Source organism: Panicum hallii, chromosome 4, assembly GCF_002211085.1.
Source record: "Panicum hallii strain FIL2 chromosome 4, PHallii_v3.1, whole genome shotgun sequence".
Lineage (NCBI taxonomy): Eukaryota > Viridiplantae > Streptophyta > Magnoliopsida > Poales > Poaceae > Panicum > Panicum hallii.
In genome coordinates, this window is record NC_038045.1 from 2,094,322 (window position 1) to 2,108,699 (window position 14,378).

At 45.5% G+C, this 14,378-nt stretch overlaps 1 protein-coding gene and 1 pseudogene across 1 annotated transcript; one reads left to right on the plus strand and one right to left on the minus strand.

Moving 5' to 3' along the window:
* Window positions 1-2,081: 2,081 nt before the first annotated feature.
* On the minus strand, window positions 2,082-3,817 carry LOC112889089 (annotated as a pseudogene).
* Window positions 3,818-7,695: 3,878 nt separating this feature from the next.
* LOC112889090 (tyrosine-sulfated glycopeptide receptor 1-like) lies at window positions 7,696-9,351 on the plus strand. The gene has a single exon (XM_025955578.1). It carries the CDS (start codon window positions 7,696-7,698, stop codon window positions 9,349-9,351), a length of 1,656 nt encoding a protein of 551 aa, XP_025811363.1.
* The last annotated feature ends 5,027 nt before the right edge of the window (window positions 9,352-14,378 follow it).

Below are 14,378 nucleotides of genomic sequence, written 5' to 3' on the forward strand. Positions count from 1 at the left end.
GAAAAGATGGGATATCATCTAAAGAAATCCATTTATGGATTAAAACAAGCCTCCAGACAGTGGTATTTGAAATTCGATGAAACCGTAAGAAAGTTTGGTTTCAAAGAAAATGAGGAGGACAACTGCATTTACGCAAAGTTTAAGAATGGAAAATTTGTTTTCCTTATTCTGTATGTGGATGATATTCTGCTTGCTAGCAGTGATATTGATCTACTATTGGAGACAAAGAAATTCTTGTCCTCAAAGTTCGATATGAAAGATTTAGGTGAAGCCTCATTCGTTTTAGGAATTGAGATTCACCGAGAAAGAAGCAAGGGGGTTTTAGGATTATCGCAGAAAGCATACCTAGAAAAGGTACTAAAGAAGTACGGTATGTATGCGAGTAAGCCAACACCTGCTCCTACAGTCAAGGGTGATAGTTATGGGAAATTTCAGTGTCCCAGAAATCAGTATGAAATCGATCAGATGAAAATGGTACCACATGCTTCAGCTGTCGGAAGCCTACAGTATGCTCAAGTATGTACGCGCCCTGACTTAGCATTTGTCACCGGGGTACTTGGCGATTTCAGAGTAATCCAGGGATAGAACACTGGAAAATGGTTAAGAAAGCCTTACGTTATGTGCAAGGAACGAAAGACCTCATACTAACATACAGGAGATCTAAATCCCTAGTGATAGAGGGTTATTCAGACTCAGACTTCGCGGGAGATAAGGATGACAGAAAATCCACGTCAGGCTATGTGTTCACTCTCGCAGGTGGAGCTATATCGTGGAAAAGCTCCAAACAGATAGTCACTGCATCATCTTCGATGTATGCAGAATTCATAGCTTGTTACGAGGCATCGGGGCAGGTTAAATGGCTAAAGAAATTCATACCCGAATTAAGAGTGGTTGACAGCATAGAAAAACCACTAAAGATGTTCTGCGACAATGAGCCTGCAGTATTTTACGCTCACAAAAACAAGTGAAGCTGCCAAACATATTGACATAAAGTTTTATGTTGTTAAAGAGCAAATACAGGATCATACAATCAGTCTTGAGTATTTGAGCACAAAGAAGATGTTAGCGGATCCGCTCACAAAAGGCTTACCACCCAATGTGTTCAGAGAACACTTAGCCGGTATGGGTTTACGGGAAAGCCTATGATTGCTGGACAGTAAGGTTCAAAAGTAAGGTTCTGTTTCAAACAGAAAAGTATGTTGTGGCTGTTAATCCAACAGTAATAACTGTTGAAACGAGGCATGCTTGATGCACTGATCTGAATGAAATCGGATGTAAGAAGTGAGTAAGTAAGTTGAGATCAAAGGGGAGAATGTTAGTTTGATCTCATCCCGGATCGGTCCAACGACCGATCCGGAGTCCGTTACGCGCCCTGATCGGGGGCGTACAGCCAAGCCAATGGCATGTGGGCCCCCGTCGCGCAGCGCCAAATAAAAGCAAGAGGTGGGGGGCCGGGGCACGAAGTACGAGATTCACCGCGTCGCCTGTAGCCCCACCAAAAAAAACCCTAGCCCAATCCGATCTAAGGGGCGCTGAGGCGACGGGAAGCACCGCCGCCTCTGAACCGCATCGCCGCCGCAATCTCATCCTCAACCTCGACTCCGGCTCGGCTTCATCTCCACCATGGCCAACAATGGCGAATCCGGCTCATCAACCGGAGGTACGCCATATCTCTCTCTCTCTCCCTCTCTCTGTTTCGCTCTCGGTTAGTCCTAAGTGCCATCATTGTTTAGCTAATCACCGAGCTATCTAGCACTTAGTCGATCCCTAAGTTTTAACAGTTTGAAGCGGTCGACAGCTTCAAATTACAGTTACACACCCCACTTTTCATGAACATTGTGATTCTTATGTGTTGGGGCATTTGGATCTCAAGGGATGATCTCATCTTCCAAGGTTTACAGCCATCTACAAGCAACTGTCGTATGGTCTTCAAGAAGGAGCTCGTGTTGCTTTTGCAGAGTAAAAGCCGAGCATAATCTCTGTTAGAAGAATGGATAGCCCTTTTTGGATAGTAGTTCAGATTTTCTTCATTTCGTTCTTTGTCTCCTAGGACTTTTGCTGTAAAACTCTTTTACTTGCTTTCAATATATTTCTAATCAGTAGGGGAGCAACCCCCTCCTGTTGCTTCAAAAAAAAATTACTGACAAGCAACACAAAATTATGCTGCAAATTTACAGCCAGTAAACCTGCACACCAAGCCAACTGAACTGAACTAACAGCTGTTACTGAACTTTCTCAAGGCGCTTCCTGCTTCAGCAAGCAGGGATTCCTCGAGCTGAATCGGATGCAATCGAGCATTCATTTCTGAATAGGCTCGATGTCGATGAGGAGGCCCTGGGACGGGTACGGCAGCGGGAACCTGGAGAAGCTGCGGTCGCAACCGGCGGCGAGCTTCCACCTGAAGCGCGTCACGATGTAATGCACGGCCACCAGCGTCTCCACCCTGGCGAACTCGTTCCCGGGGCAGACGCGCGCGACGCCGCCGAACGGCACGAAGGCGAAGGGCGTCACCGCCGACGGGTTCTCGAACCGCGCCGGGTCGAACCTGCCGGGCTCCGGGAAGATGGCTGGGTCCCACTGCGTCATGTTGGCGGCGTGGATCACCTGCCACCCTTTGGGATGAGGTAGCCGCCGTACTGGACGTCGGCCACCGTCTTCCTCATCGTGCTGAATACCGGAGGGACCATCCGCAGCGTCTCCATCGCCGCCGCCCAGGTGTACCGCATCCTGACGAGGTCGTCCCACGACAGAGCCTCCCCGGGCGCCTTGCTCCGCGCGATCTCTTCTTGCTCTGATAGAATCCCATCGTCCATGGATTCGGACAAACCCATCAAAATTTATGCTATTGCGGTATCGCTAAATTATGATCAAGAACGCAAAGCTAGTTACCCTGGACAACTTTGTCGTAGGCATCCTTGTCGGCCTCGAGCTGCCGGATGAGGAAGGTGAGGAGGGCGGCGGTGGTGTCGTGCGCCGAGACCATGAGAAACATGACGTTGTCGATGATCTCCTCGTCAGGTAGGCCCTCCGCGAGCATGTGGGTGACCACGTCGCTGGTCGGCGAGCAATCCCCGCGCTCCAGCTTGGCCCTCCTCTCCTGGATGACCCCAGCAACGGCGTGCCGCCCGCGCCAGCTCGCGGCGAGGCACCGGCTGTAGGTGGTGAAGGGCAGGTTGACCGGGACCGCCCAGATGCCCCTCACCAGCTGCTGGAACTCCGTCCAGAGCTCCAGCCGGGCGGCGTCCCTCCCGAGGCCGAAGATGGCGGTGCACATGACGTCGAACGTGAGCAGCTTCATGGACGGCATCACGGCCACGGTGCCCCGGCCGCGCCACTCCGCGTCGAGGTGGCGCCGGACCTCGTCGTCCATGCTGGCGACGTACCTCTTGACGGCATCCACCCTGAGGAACTGCACCATCATGGCCCTGACGCGGCGGTGCTCGTCGCCGACCACCTCCCTGATCGTCCGGCGGCCGACCATCCGGGCCAAAGACTCCGGGGTTTTGGCGGTCACCGCGGCGCTGGCGAAGATGAACTTGTTGGCGGCGGGGCCGACGAGGAAGGCCGTCGCGCAGCCGAAGAGGGAAAGCCGCGACACGGGGCCGTATGCGGCGACGCAGCGCCGGAGCCAGTCGTCGGCGGTGTTGGCGCGGAGGGCGCGGACCAGGCTGAGCGTCTGCCCGATGAAAGGTATACCAAATGGACCGGGTGGCAGTGGGGGCTTCGTCTTCTTGCCGCCGGCGCTTGCAGAGAGGAGGCGCCGCAGTACTGGGAGCGATGCAACAACGGCGAGGACTGCAACTGCAGCCGCCAACATCGCTGGAGTAGCATCCATTGCTTCGATCAAGAGATCTGCAATAGTATTTCCCTACTGTGTCTCTGGCTCTCTGCTGCAGAGGTCCAGATTTGCAGTAGTGGCTGCCTTGTTGGGTTGCCACTCCACTCCAATTGTTTACCATTTAATTGTTGGAATTATTGGAGGGATAATTTACATTTCTTTCTAGGTGATACCTTGATGGTTGAAAGTTGGATACCATCGGAGTAGGGACAGGATGAATTAGTCCTCTGACTGAGAGTGACATAGAATACAGGTCAAACGATGAGAAAGGTAGTTGGGACACCAAAAATGAGGACATATTGGCGCCAACCAAAAAAAGAAAGATATCGATGAAGCCAAAGTTTACTCTGTACCATTTGCCCTATTTGGAGAAAAGCAGTATGAGTGGAAATGCGTGGAATGATACAATGCTGCTCTCTGAAGAGATGGTATCAGTTTTATGCATTAACAGAAACTTCAATCCGTGCACTGTTAAAGTATTAATGGAAGGGAAGCCTGGAGAGACATTGCAAACTATTGTTCAGGAGCTGAGGTGACTTGGATGTATGTTGGCAAGGAACAACATGAAAATGCATCTGGAGCTATGAAAAAGTTTGGGGTTAGCTAAACACAACTTAAATGAAGAAGAGACTAGTGGCATTTCAACATTCGAAAATGGAAATGTTAGTTGTATTTTCTTCTTGTAAAATTCTAGAGTAATTCTTATTTTATCTGCAAAGTTGGTAAATTTGTCGTAGGGGTTGTGTATGATTTGACCCAGGGGCGGATGCCAATGTTCGCAGTGGCGCGCGACTGCGAGCGGCTACGTTGCAGAGCGCTCTGCTGTAGTGCTGTGGACTTATCTGTTCTTTTCCCCAGCCGCAGTTTTTGCATTTGATGGCCTAGCATCCAGAGCAACAACAGGTGATGACGTCGGAGTTTGTGCAAACAAAATACGAAATAAAAAATGCTGTATTTTCCAAACCAAACATCCTAATAAAATCCCGATTACATCATCGTATTTGTTACGACAAGATTTTTAAAACTATATACCACAGTTGAATATGTTTGGGTATTCTTTTAATTGGAACAATTTTATTACGAGGGTAGAACAATTTGGTTGAGAGGAGAACATTTTGATTGTGAAGGAGGAACAATTTGATGATGAAGGAGGATAACTTGATTGTGGAGTCAGAACAATTAGGGGGTTGTTTGGATTCCCGGACTAAGCTTTAGTCCCCGTCACATCGGATGTTTGGACACCAATTAGAAGTACTAAATCTAGACTAATTATAAAATTAATTGTATAAATGGAGGCTAATTCGCGAGATGAATCCACTAAATCTAATTAGTCCATAATTTGGCAATGTTATGCTACAGTAATCATGTGCTAATGATGGGTTAATTAGATTTAATAGATTCATCTTGTGAATTAGTCTCCATTTATGTAATTAGTTTTATAGTTAGCTCATTCGATGTGATCCGGATAAAAATTAGTCTCTGGATCCAAATAGTCCCTTGGATTGTGAAGATTAAATATTTTGAGCGTGAAGGGAACAATTTAATTATAAAGCTAGAACAATTATTCCAGACTTCCAGATTCCAGTTGTTCTAGCTTCACAACTAAATTGATCCACAATCATCCATACATAATCATATAGTCTTAAAGATCTCTATGAATTTTTGTTTCTACGGAAATTTTGTTTTAAATTTTTTATTTACCTGGATATGGATGATGTGCAAGATTCCCAAAAGTAACTACTGTTGTTCCATTGAGTGTGCCCTCGCCGAAATAACGACGCCGCTTATGTGACAACCAGGATGCCAGTCGCGCGCCTTACTTGCAGCAGGCCTCGGAGCGGAGCCAGCCCGTGTTAGGAATGCTGCAGCACATGTCCAGCTTAATTTATTCTATATAAATTTTTATATTAATTACGCCTAAAGCAATAGTATTTAGTATAATTTTAATCAATTTAGCACTTGTCCATTGGTTAACCCGGATTGGGTGGCCTTTCTAGCTCCGCCCTGATTTGACCTCCCTTCGTAACTAGGGGTGGTAAAAAAATTTAAATTTTAGCCTAGATAATCTAAGGATGGGATTCTAAAAGGATCGAGGTCTAATCTTATACAATTTTAAAATATATTAGATTAAATTGGATTATGAAAAATGTATTAGAGCCATGATCTGTTATCACTCCACTGATAACACATACCACCAGCAGTAAAATGAGGGGAGAATTAGAAAGATATGATCATATTAAATGGTCAAAGCTTGTCTTACCCTTCCATATTTTAGCTTAAAGGATTGAACAACGTGTGAGATTACTTGGCCATTAGCCTTTGTATGGTCAAACCTCAGAAGCACGTGCTGGCTTAGTGTCTTTTTTTCCGTAAACCTTTGTTCTTTTGGTTCTAAACGTTTAGGTAGGCTTAGGGCATGTTTGATTTCTTGGGACTAAACTTCAGTCCCGTCGTATTTACCAATTATAAGTATTAAATATAGACTAATTATAAAATCTATTGCATAAATAGAAGATAATTCACGAGATGAATCTATTAAGCCTAATTAGTCTATGATTTGACAATGTTGTGTTACAGTGAACATGTGCTAATGATGGATTAATTAGGCTTAATAGATTCATCTCGCGAATTAGTCTCTACTTATGCAATTGATTTTACAGTTAGGTTATATTTAATCCCTCTGGTTAGTATTCAAATGTCCGATGTGATCTGGATTAAAACTTAGCCTCCGGATCCAAACAGGCCCTTAGAATGCGTTGTATTCTGTTGCCCCTTCGTTACCCAACACATGTCTAATCGCTGTAGACCACTACCAGTCATTTGAGTCCAATTATCATGGCAACCATTCCATGAAAACACTGGGAGGAATAGTCATTCTCGTCCAGTCGTCCTCGTGACCTCGTAACAGCAACAACTCACTGCTGAACTTCCTCCCCAAGTTTGCGTGGGTCTCACCTTACTGTGTTTCCAAAAATATAATCAAAACTTAGCTTTTTGATATTCATTCTATACTGAGAAGACTTGTACTGGAATGTCATAGGCAGTCTTCAATATATATTCTGACCGTACTTACCCAGCAACTTCACTTCAATTTTATAGCTATTAATCTATTATTGTGGTTGCGACCGAGTCATAGTGCTTGCAACTGGTTGGCTCTCCTGATTTTGTTATTTGCAGCCCACGTAACAACCGGTTTGTAAACTCTAGAGTAAACTTAAAATTATGCAATTTGCATAATCTGAAAGTTTCTTTTCCTTCTTTCTGTTGAGATCTTTAGGTCTATATAACCACTGAACTACTCAGTCCAGATTCACGAGAACCATGTCTTCTCTCCATTTCCAATGCTTCAGCACCAACAAAAATTCAACATGACTTTCCTTGGTCTTGTTGTTCTGCTGCTCCTAACCTTTGCCTCACCCAACAGTTCCTGCACGGAGGAGGAGCAGCGCTTCCTACTAGACTTCCTTGCCCAGCTCTCACATGGCGGCAATAGCGGTCTTAACATGTCATGGGTGCATGGTACTGACTGCTGCGCGTGGGAAGGTGTTACCTGCAGAGGTGACAACACGGTCATGGGTATCTCACTAACTTCTAAAGGCCTTACAGGGCGCATCTCGCCATCCCTTGGCAATCTATCCGGGTTAATGAACCTCAACCTCTCCCATAATTCTCTCCATGGCAGTCTACCAAAGGAATTGGTGTTGCACAGCACCATTGTCGTCCTTGATGTCAGCTTCAACCAACTGGAAGGTTCCCTACAGGATCTACAATCTTTAAATCCTGGTCCTCCTCTCCAGGTACTGAATATTTCGAGCAACTTCTTTACAGGGCAGTTTCCATCCAAAACATGGGGAGCCATGAAGAACCTTGTTGCGGTTAATGCAAGCAACAACAGATTTACAGGACAGATACCGGCTTCAATCTGTGTCTCCCCATCCTTCACTGAGCTTGACCTTAGCCGCAACCAATTCAGCAGCAATATACCTCAGGGACTTGACGATTGCTCCATGTTGAGAGTGTTGAAGGCTGGCCACAACAACCTTAGTGGGATCCTTCCTCATGAACTCTTCAGGGCTACCTCATTGGAACAGCTCTCTTTTCCTAACAATGGCTTGCATGGAGTTCTTGATGGTTCCCAAGTAGTCAAACTCAGCAATTTGACTGTCCTTGATCTTGGATCGAATGGGCTCAGTGGAGAAGTCCCAGATTCTATAGGCCAGTTGAGAAGATTGGAGGAGCTGCACTTGGGCAACAACAACATGTCTGGTGAGCTTCCGCTAACCATAGGTAACTGCACAAATCTCAGGTACATCAGCCTCAGAAACAACAGTTTTACTGGAGATCTTAGCAAAGTCAACTTCACCCTATTGGATCTAAGCATAGCTGATTTTTCAATGAACTACTTCACTGGTACAATTCCTGAAAGCATCTATTCGTGCAACAATCTAATTGCATTGCGGCTGGCTTACAACAACTTTCATGGCCAGTTCTCATCAAAAATAGGAAACCTTAGGTCCCTCTCCTTCCTTTCACTTACAAATAATTCCGTAACAAATATAGAAGATGTGATACAGACTCTCCGGAGGTGCAAGAACCTTACCACTCTACTTATGGGCTCCAACTTCAAGGGAGAAATCATGCCACAGGTTAAATCAATTGATGGCTTTCAGAATCTTGAGGTACTAAGCATAGATACTTGCGCGTTGGTCGGGCAGATCCCTCTTTGGCTGTCGAAGCTCACAAAGTTGAAAATACTAGATTTATCCAGCAATCAACTCACTGGATCAATACCATCCTGGATTAGCAGACTACACTTCCTCTTCTTTCTGGACATATCAAGCAACAGACTTTTAGGGGACATCCCAACTGCATTGATGAAGATGACCATGCTACAAGCGGAGATGAATGCTGAAAAGTTGGATCCAGAGTTCCTGGAGTTACCTATATACTGGACACCATCACGTCAATACCGCTTGCTCGGTGCTTTCCCAGCCGCGTTGCATCTAGGCAACAACAAATTCACTGGCACTATCCCCCCTGAGATTGGTCAAATGAAAATGCTCATGTACCTAAATTTTAGCTCCAACAGCTTATCCGGAGAAATACCGCAAGAAATCTGCAACCTCACAAGCCTGCAAGTTCTGGACTTCTCAAACAACCAGCTCACAGGTGCATTCCCATCCACACTGAGTGAACTGCATTTCCTTTCTACCTTCAATGTTTCTTACAATGAACTTGAAGGTCCAGTTCCAACTGGAGGACAGTTTGATACGTTTTCAAATTCTAGCTATATTGGGAATCCTAATCTGTGTGGTGACGTACTCAGCAAACACTGCGGCACCACACCAAGAGATCAAACGTTCAGCTCACGACAGCACAGCTCGCGTCTTCCTATTATCTTTGGGGTCATTTTTGGAGGACTTTCTGCTCTTGCGCTGCTAGCATGCTTCCTGATTGCAAGATTGGTATACAATGATCACACTGAGAACCTAGTTCCACTTCAGAGGCGGTAGCAGTACTGACTATGCCATGCCTTGAACATTACTGACTATGTTGCCAATCAGAGCCCAAATGGAGCATCCTAGCAGAGGTGGGTTTCATGAGATAATCATGCAGACACTCAATTTGCCATGCAGCAGCAACACTATATTTCCTGTGCCTCTCAGTTTCCTTGCCTTTGTGCTTCTCTCCTTCGCCTCTCTCTCCAGCTCCTGTATAAAGCAAGATAAGACCAAGATGGGCTCTAGCTGGATGGCAATGCTAACCTCAACGTGACATGGTCTGCAGCAGTGATGGTATGGTCACGGTCTCACACGGATGTCTAGCTGCCTTCTAAAGCCACCTCTCGGCAATCTCACCGGGCTATCAAAGCCCGTTGATTGGAAAAATCCCTCTTTTTGGCCACCAAAGCTCACAAAGTTGGAGAATTAGATCTATCGATCAATCAACTTACTGGACCCAATAACATTCTGGATTAACAATTTGCAGCTTCTCTTCTTTCTTGACATATCAAGTAACAGACTGAGAAGAATGCTACAGACTTGCAGCGCACTAGCATCATCTCAGCTTCTCTTCTTTCTGGAGATATCCCAACCGCATTGATGGATATTACAATGCTACAATCCAAGATTGAGAAGAATGGCGCCAAGTTGGACACAAAGTTCCTTGAGTACTTGAATTTTGGACAGAAATACACCAATACTGTGTGCTGAATGCTTTCCCCGATGTGTCGAATCTACGCAACAACAGTTTCACAGGCAGAGTTCCCCAAGAGATTGGCGAGCTGAAATGAGGTTCTCAAATCAAATATGTAATACAATTTTCAGGATCTGCTGCCTACTGCTGTAAAGCTAGGATTAACAGTACTGCAGTACATAACCTAGCTAGCAATGTACAGGTACCTATACAGAATTGGTTATTCTTAAACGGCTAAACGCCTGTAGTGTTAAATCTTCAGTTGTTGAATCCACCAAAAATTTCCCAAAAACAAAAATCATACAACAACAAGGGTGTTCGGAATGCACTCTAGGATTATTTAAAAAAAAACTCGATGTTTTACCACGCAGGCTCGAGGCGTTTGATGTTGCGCTCGCTGCCAGCGTCGGCAGCCGGAGCTGCGAACGCCCAGCCGCCGCCATCGACTGTACCCCGTGGCCTCGCTTCCCTCCATTCCGCGACTCTTCAGCCCTGCGTGCCGCCGAGTGGAGCCGGTACACGTGCCGTGCGTCTCCGTCCCCGGCCCGCTCGCGAGTTGCGGCCCGACCAGCGGCCGCCGGTGGAGCATGAGCGGCGGCCCGGCGGTGAATCTTGGTTCGGACGGAACGGGCGGTTGAGTCGTTGTCATAGTGTGGACCAACAAATCTGGCTGCTTGATTTGGATTCCAATGCGGTGGATTGATCGAACGGTATGGCGGGAGTGACGGTCGAGCACTCGAGCCCCTGCTCTGGCGGTACGCGCGTGCCGCTGGATTCATTCAGAAACTGGAATAGTGATTCGGACTTTACTTCAGTATGGCACCGGTACTTTGCAAAAATTACAGGGAATTTATAAACCGAAAATTTCGATTCTGACAATAAACAAAAAAAATTGAATGTACAAGAACATGCAAAATTTTTATAAATAAGAATGAGAAACCACACGACCTCGTACTGCAAGTGATGTTAGCTCGGTTTGCATACTCTTCCTATAAACCACTTATCATCTACCACCTCTCCTTTAACCAACCCATATTTATTTTTATCTTTATCTTTATCTGTTTTTAAAAGAGCGGACGTTTCTGCGGTATCGTTGACTGTCCGTCGTTCCGTGTCAAAATCGTGCGAACCGGTCGCTGGATCCGAAACCAAGAAGAACACGCGTTTTCGGACGCGCCGCAGCTCCAGCATCCGCAGGCCCCGCGCGACGGCGGAGGGGTCTCGGCCGGCCGAGGCAGCTCTCCCGCGGGGCCGCGGTGCAGCCACGCGCGGCCGGGGCAGCTCCCCCGGCGGTGGCCCGGGGCTGCGGCCTGTGCCGCGCTGGACCCGGAGCCGTGGATCTTGCCGCGGCCGTGGCCTGGCAGGGCGAGCTGGGGCTTGAGGAGGGGGCTCGGGGGCAACTTGCAGGACGGCGTGGTGAGCTTGTGAAGGAGGAACGCCATGGCTTCCTGCTTCTTGCTCTTCGATTTTTCTGGTTTTCTCTGCTTCGTCTACGAGTCTCCATGACCAAATTCCACGGGGGCTGCGTTCTTGGGAGCTTGCGTTCGCGTGTGTTGCGAAGGGGAAGGGGATTTGCGAGGGAAAAATAAGAGTTTCGGTTTTAAATTAATCTGAAGATAAATTATGATCACGACGAAAATTAGGTACAATCAAGTGATTTAAGAATAATATTGCAGTTGCAAAATCAACCCTAACTAGATCATACTAGGTTAGGAACAGAAAACCGTACGTTTTTTGTCGGACCGGAATAATCGGGTAAAGAAGATGACGGAGAGGATCAGCACCTCCGCGCGTTTGAAGATGCCGAGTGGCGCCCCACTGACGAGGAGGAAGACGAGCCATGGTGACGAGGACGTAGAGAACGGTGATGTGGAAGCGTTCGAGCAGTCGCGCAGAGCGCTTTCTAAAAACCTTATTCGCTCTCTCCCGGTGCAGTATCGCTGAGGACGAGACCTGCTCTCACGATCACCGGTGCACGCCGACGAATGGGATGAAGTAGCGTACGCGGCGGCGCAGCAGGCACGTTGAGACGTGTTGTGCATCTTCTGTATATTTTTTTCTTGGCACCCGCGCGTATTTATAAGAAAGAACCGCTAGGGTTTTTTGGCATCCCAAAAATCTAAGTCAGTTACGAGTCTCAAAATTCCGCGCGTGAAATTCGTAACAGACTCGAAGTGGCAAAATAAATCTGCAAAAGGAAGCCGCGTGCCCGCAAGGATTGGACCAGATTTTGGCGGACCATTCACGCGCACGTTGCACACCCGCGCCCTTCGCCCGAGTCCTAAAATTCCACGCGTGAAATCCGTAACAGATTCGAAGTGGCAAAATAAATCTGCAAAAGGAAGCCACATGCCCACAAGGATTGGACCGGATTTTGGCGGACGTCGCACGTTACACGTTGCGCGCCCAACCCGGCGAGGCAAGGCAAGCGAGCGCGCGTGTTCTTCCTTCTTCCTCTCACCCACACTTGAAAGAGCATAGAGAGCATCCAACTATTTAAGTTAGTTTTTCTCCACCTCTACTAGTAGGTGGGACTAACTTGTTGCCATGCACCTTTACACTAATGTGCCTTTGAGATTTTATTGGAATTATTTGAATTTAAATTGTGGGCCTTTGCACTAACGGGCCCAAATATTCCAATAATTTGAGTGCCTGGTGCTGGAGCTACGGCCGGAGCAGCGGAGATGCGGCCCAGTGCTGGAGATTCCCCGCGCCGGAGCGCCCGCACGCTAGCAGCGGCGGAGCAAGCGGGTCCCGAATCTACTAAGTCTAATTAATCCATCATTAGCATAAGTTTATTGTAGTATAATATGATTGTATCATGGACTAATTAGATTTAATAAATTCATCTCGCGAATTAGCGAATTAGCGTTTATCAGCATTTATCTATGCAATTAATTTTCTAATTAATATATATTTAGTATTACTAATAAGTGTCCAAACATCCGATGTGATATAAAGTAAAATTTAGTCGGGTGATCCAAACATACCTAGTGTGGCGACGGCGGCAGGAAGGAAACTGAACGGATCGGTTATAACTTAGTTATACTTAGATTAGATTCACGTTGGATGGGCCTAAATTTGGTCTAAAAATAAATTAAGCTCATAAAATTTGGTGCAAATGATTTAGACTATTTGTAGAATCCAATTAATAATTAGAAAGAAATTCATTCAGAGAACCAACAAAATTATGTTCATTTGCGTTGTTTATATTTAATTTGTACCTGAATAGGATAAATAGATGGTCCAAAATTGAAATTGACGATTGCTCAAATAGAAAGGTCTAGGTTTCGGTAGTCAGCATTGAGTATTGACTTTCAACTATACCCAAAAGAGCAAGTTCGGACTTTCGGACTTTAATTGATAAGGGACTCAATGTTTAATATCAGAAGGGAATTTCTTTCGATTGTTTATATAGGAATGATAGTTTTGATTATTATGAACTAGGTTTGAGTTTAAACCGCACGCAAATAAAGTCCAAAAAATCTTGAATAAACCTAGAAAAAACTTGAAAAAGGTGCTATGAAATTTATATCACATTTTTTATTAAAAACTAAACAATTAACATTTTGTTATTAGCTAGAAAGGTTCACATTTAATCTTATAAATGAAATCTTTAAACTAATAGAAATCTTTGAGAATTTTTATGTCTTTATATTTAATAGTTAATACAAGTAGTTTTCACCCGTAGCAACGCATGGCCGCATGGGTATATTTGCTAGTAAATTATAATAGCCAATTGCACATCAATACCTAGTCACCATCCAAATAGAAAAAACTAAGGTGTATTTTGTTATTTCTTGGGAAGAAAAGGACCCTCCCTGAGTTCCTAATAATATCCAATCTTGCATCCATGATCCTTGTCCCAAATAGACACGAACCCAATGTGCATTTCATTGTTCATATACGATATTTCTCTTGGAAAAAAGTTCGTCTACCTCACATCGATATATTTTTCTCTCCTTCCAGCACCGGAAATAAATAGTATCTTGAGGTTGCCAGGCAACAGAGTAAGACCTAGCTCGCAAATCGGTGATGGTACAAGAACTGTTTTGTAGGTAGTGACATGGAACTCTAAACTATTGATTTGAGAGAGGTGCACGGGAGTGAGACAAGGGCCTGGATCAAGTGACTAAAAGTAAAAGTAAGTGACGGAAAGCAGTGACTAAATTTTAATCACCCTCTGTTTGGATCAATTGATTAAAAGTGACTAAAGTTTCAAATTAAATGATTAAAATGAAGGGCAAGCTCTCTCAACTTCTCCTTTTAGCTCTTTTTAACTACTCTTTAAGAGCTAATGGGATTAAAATATTTTTAGTCACTTTGTTTGGAACTTTAGTCCCCA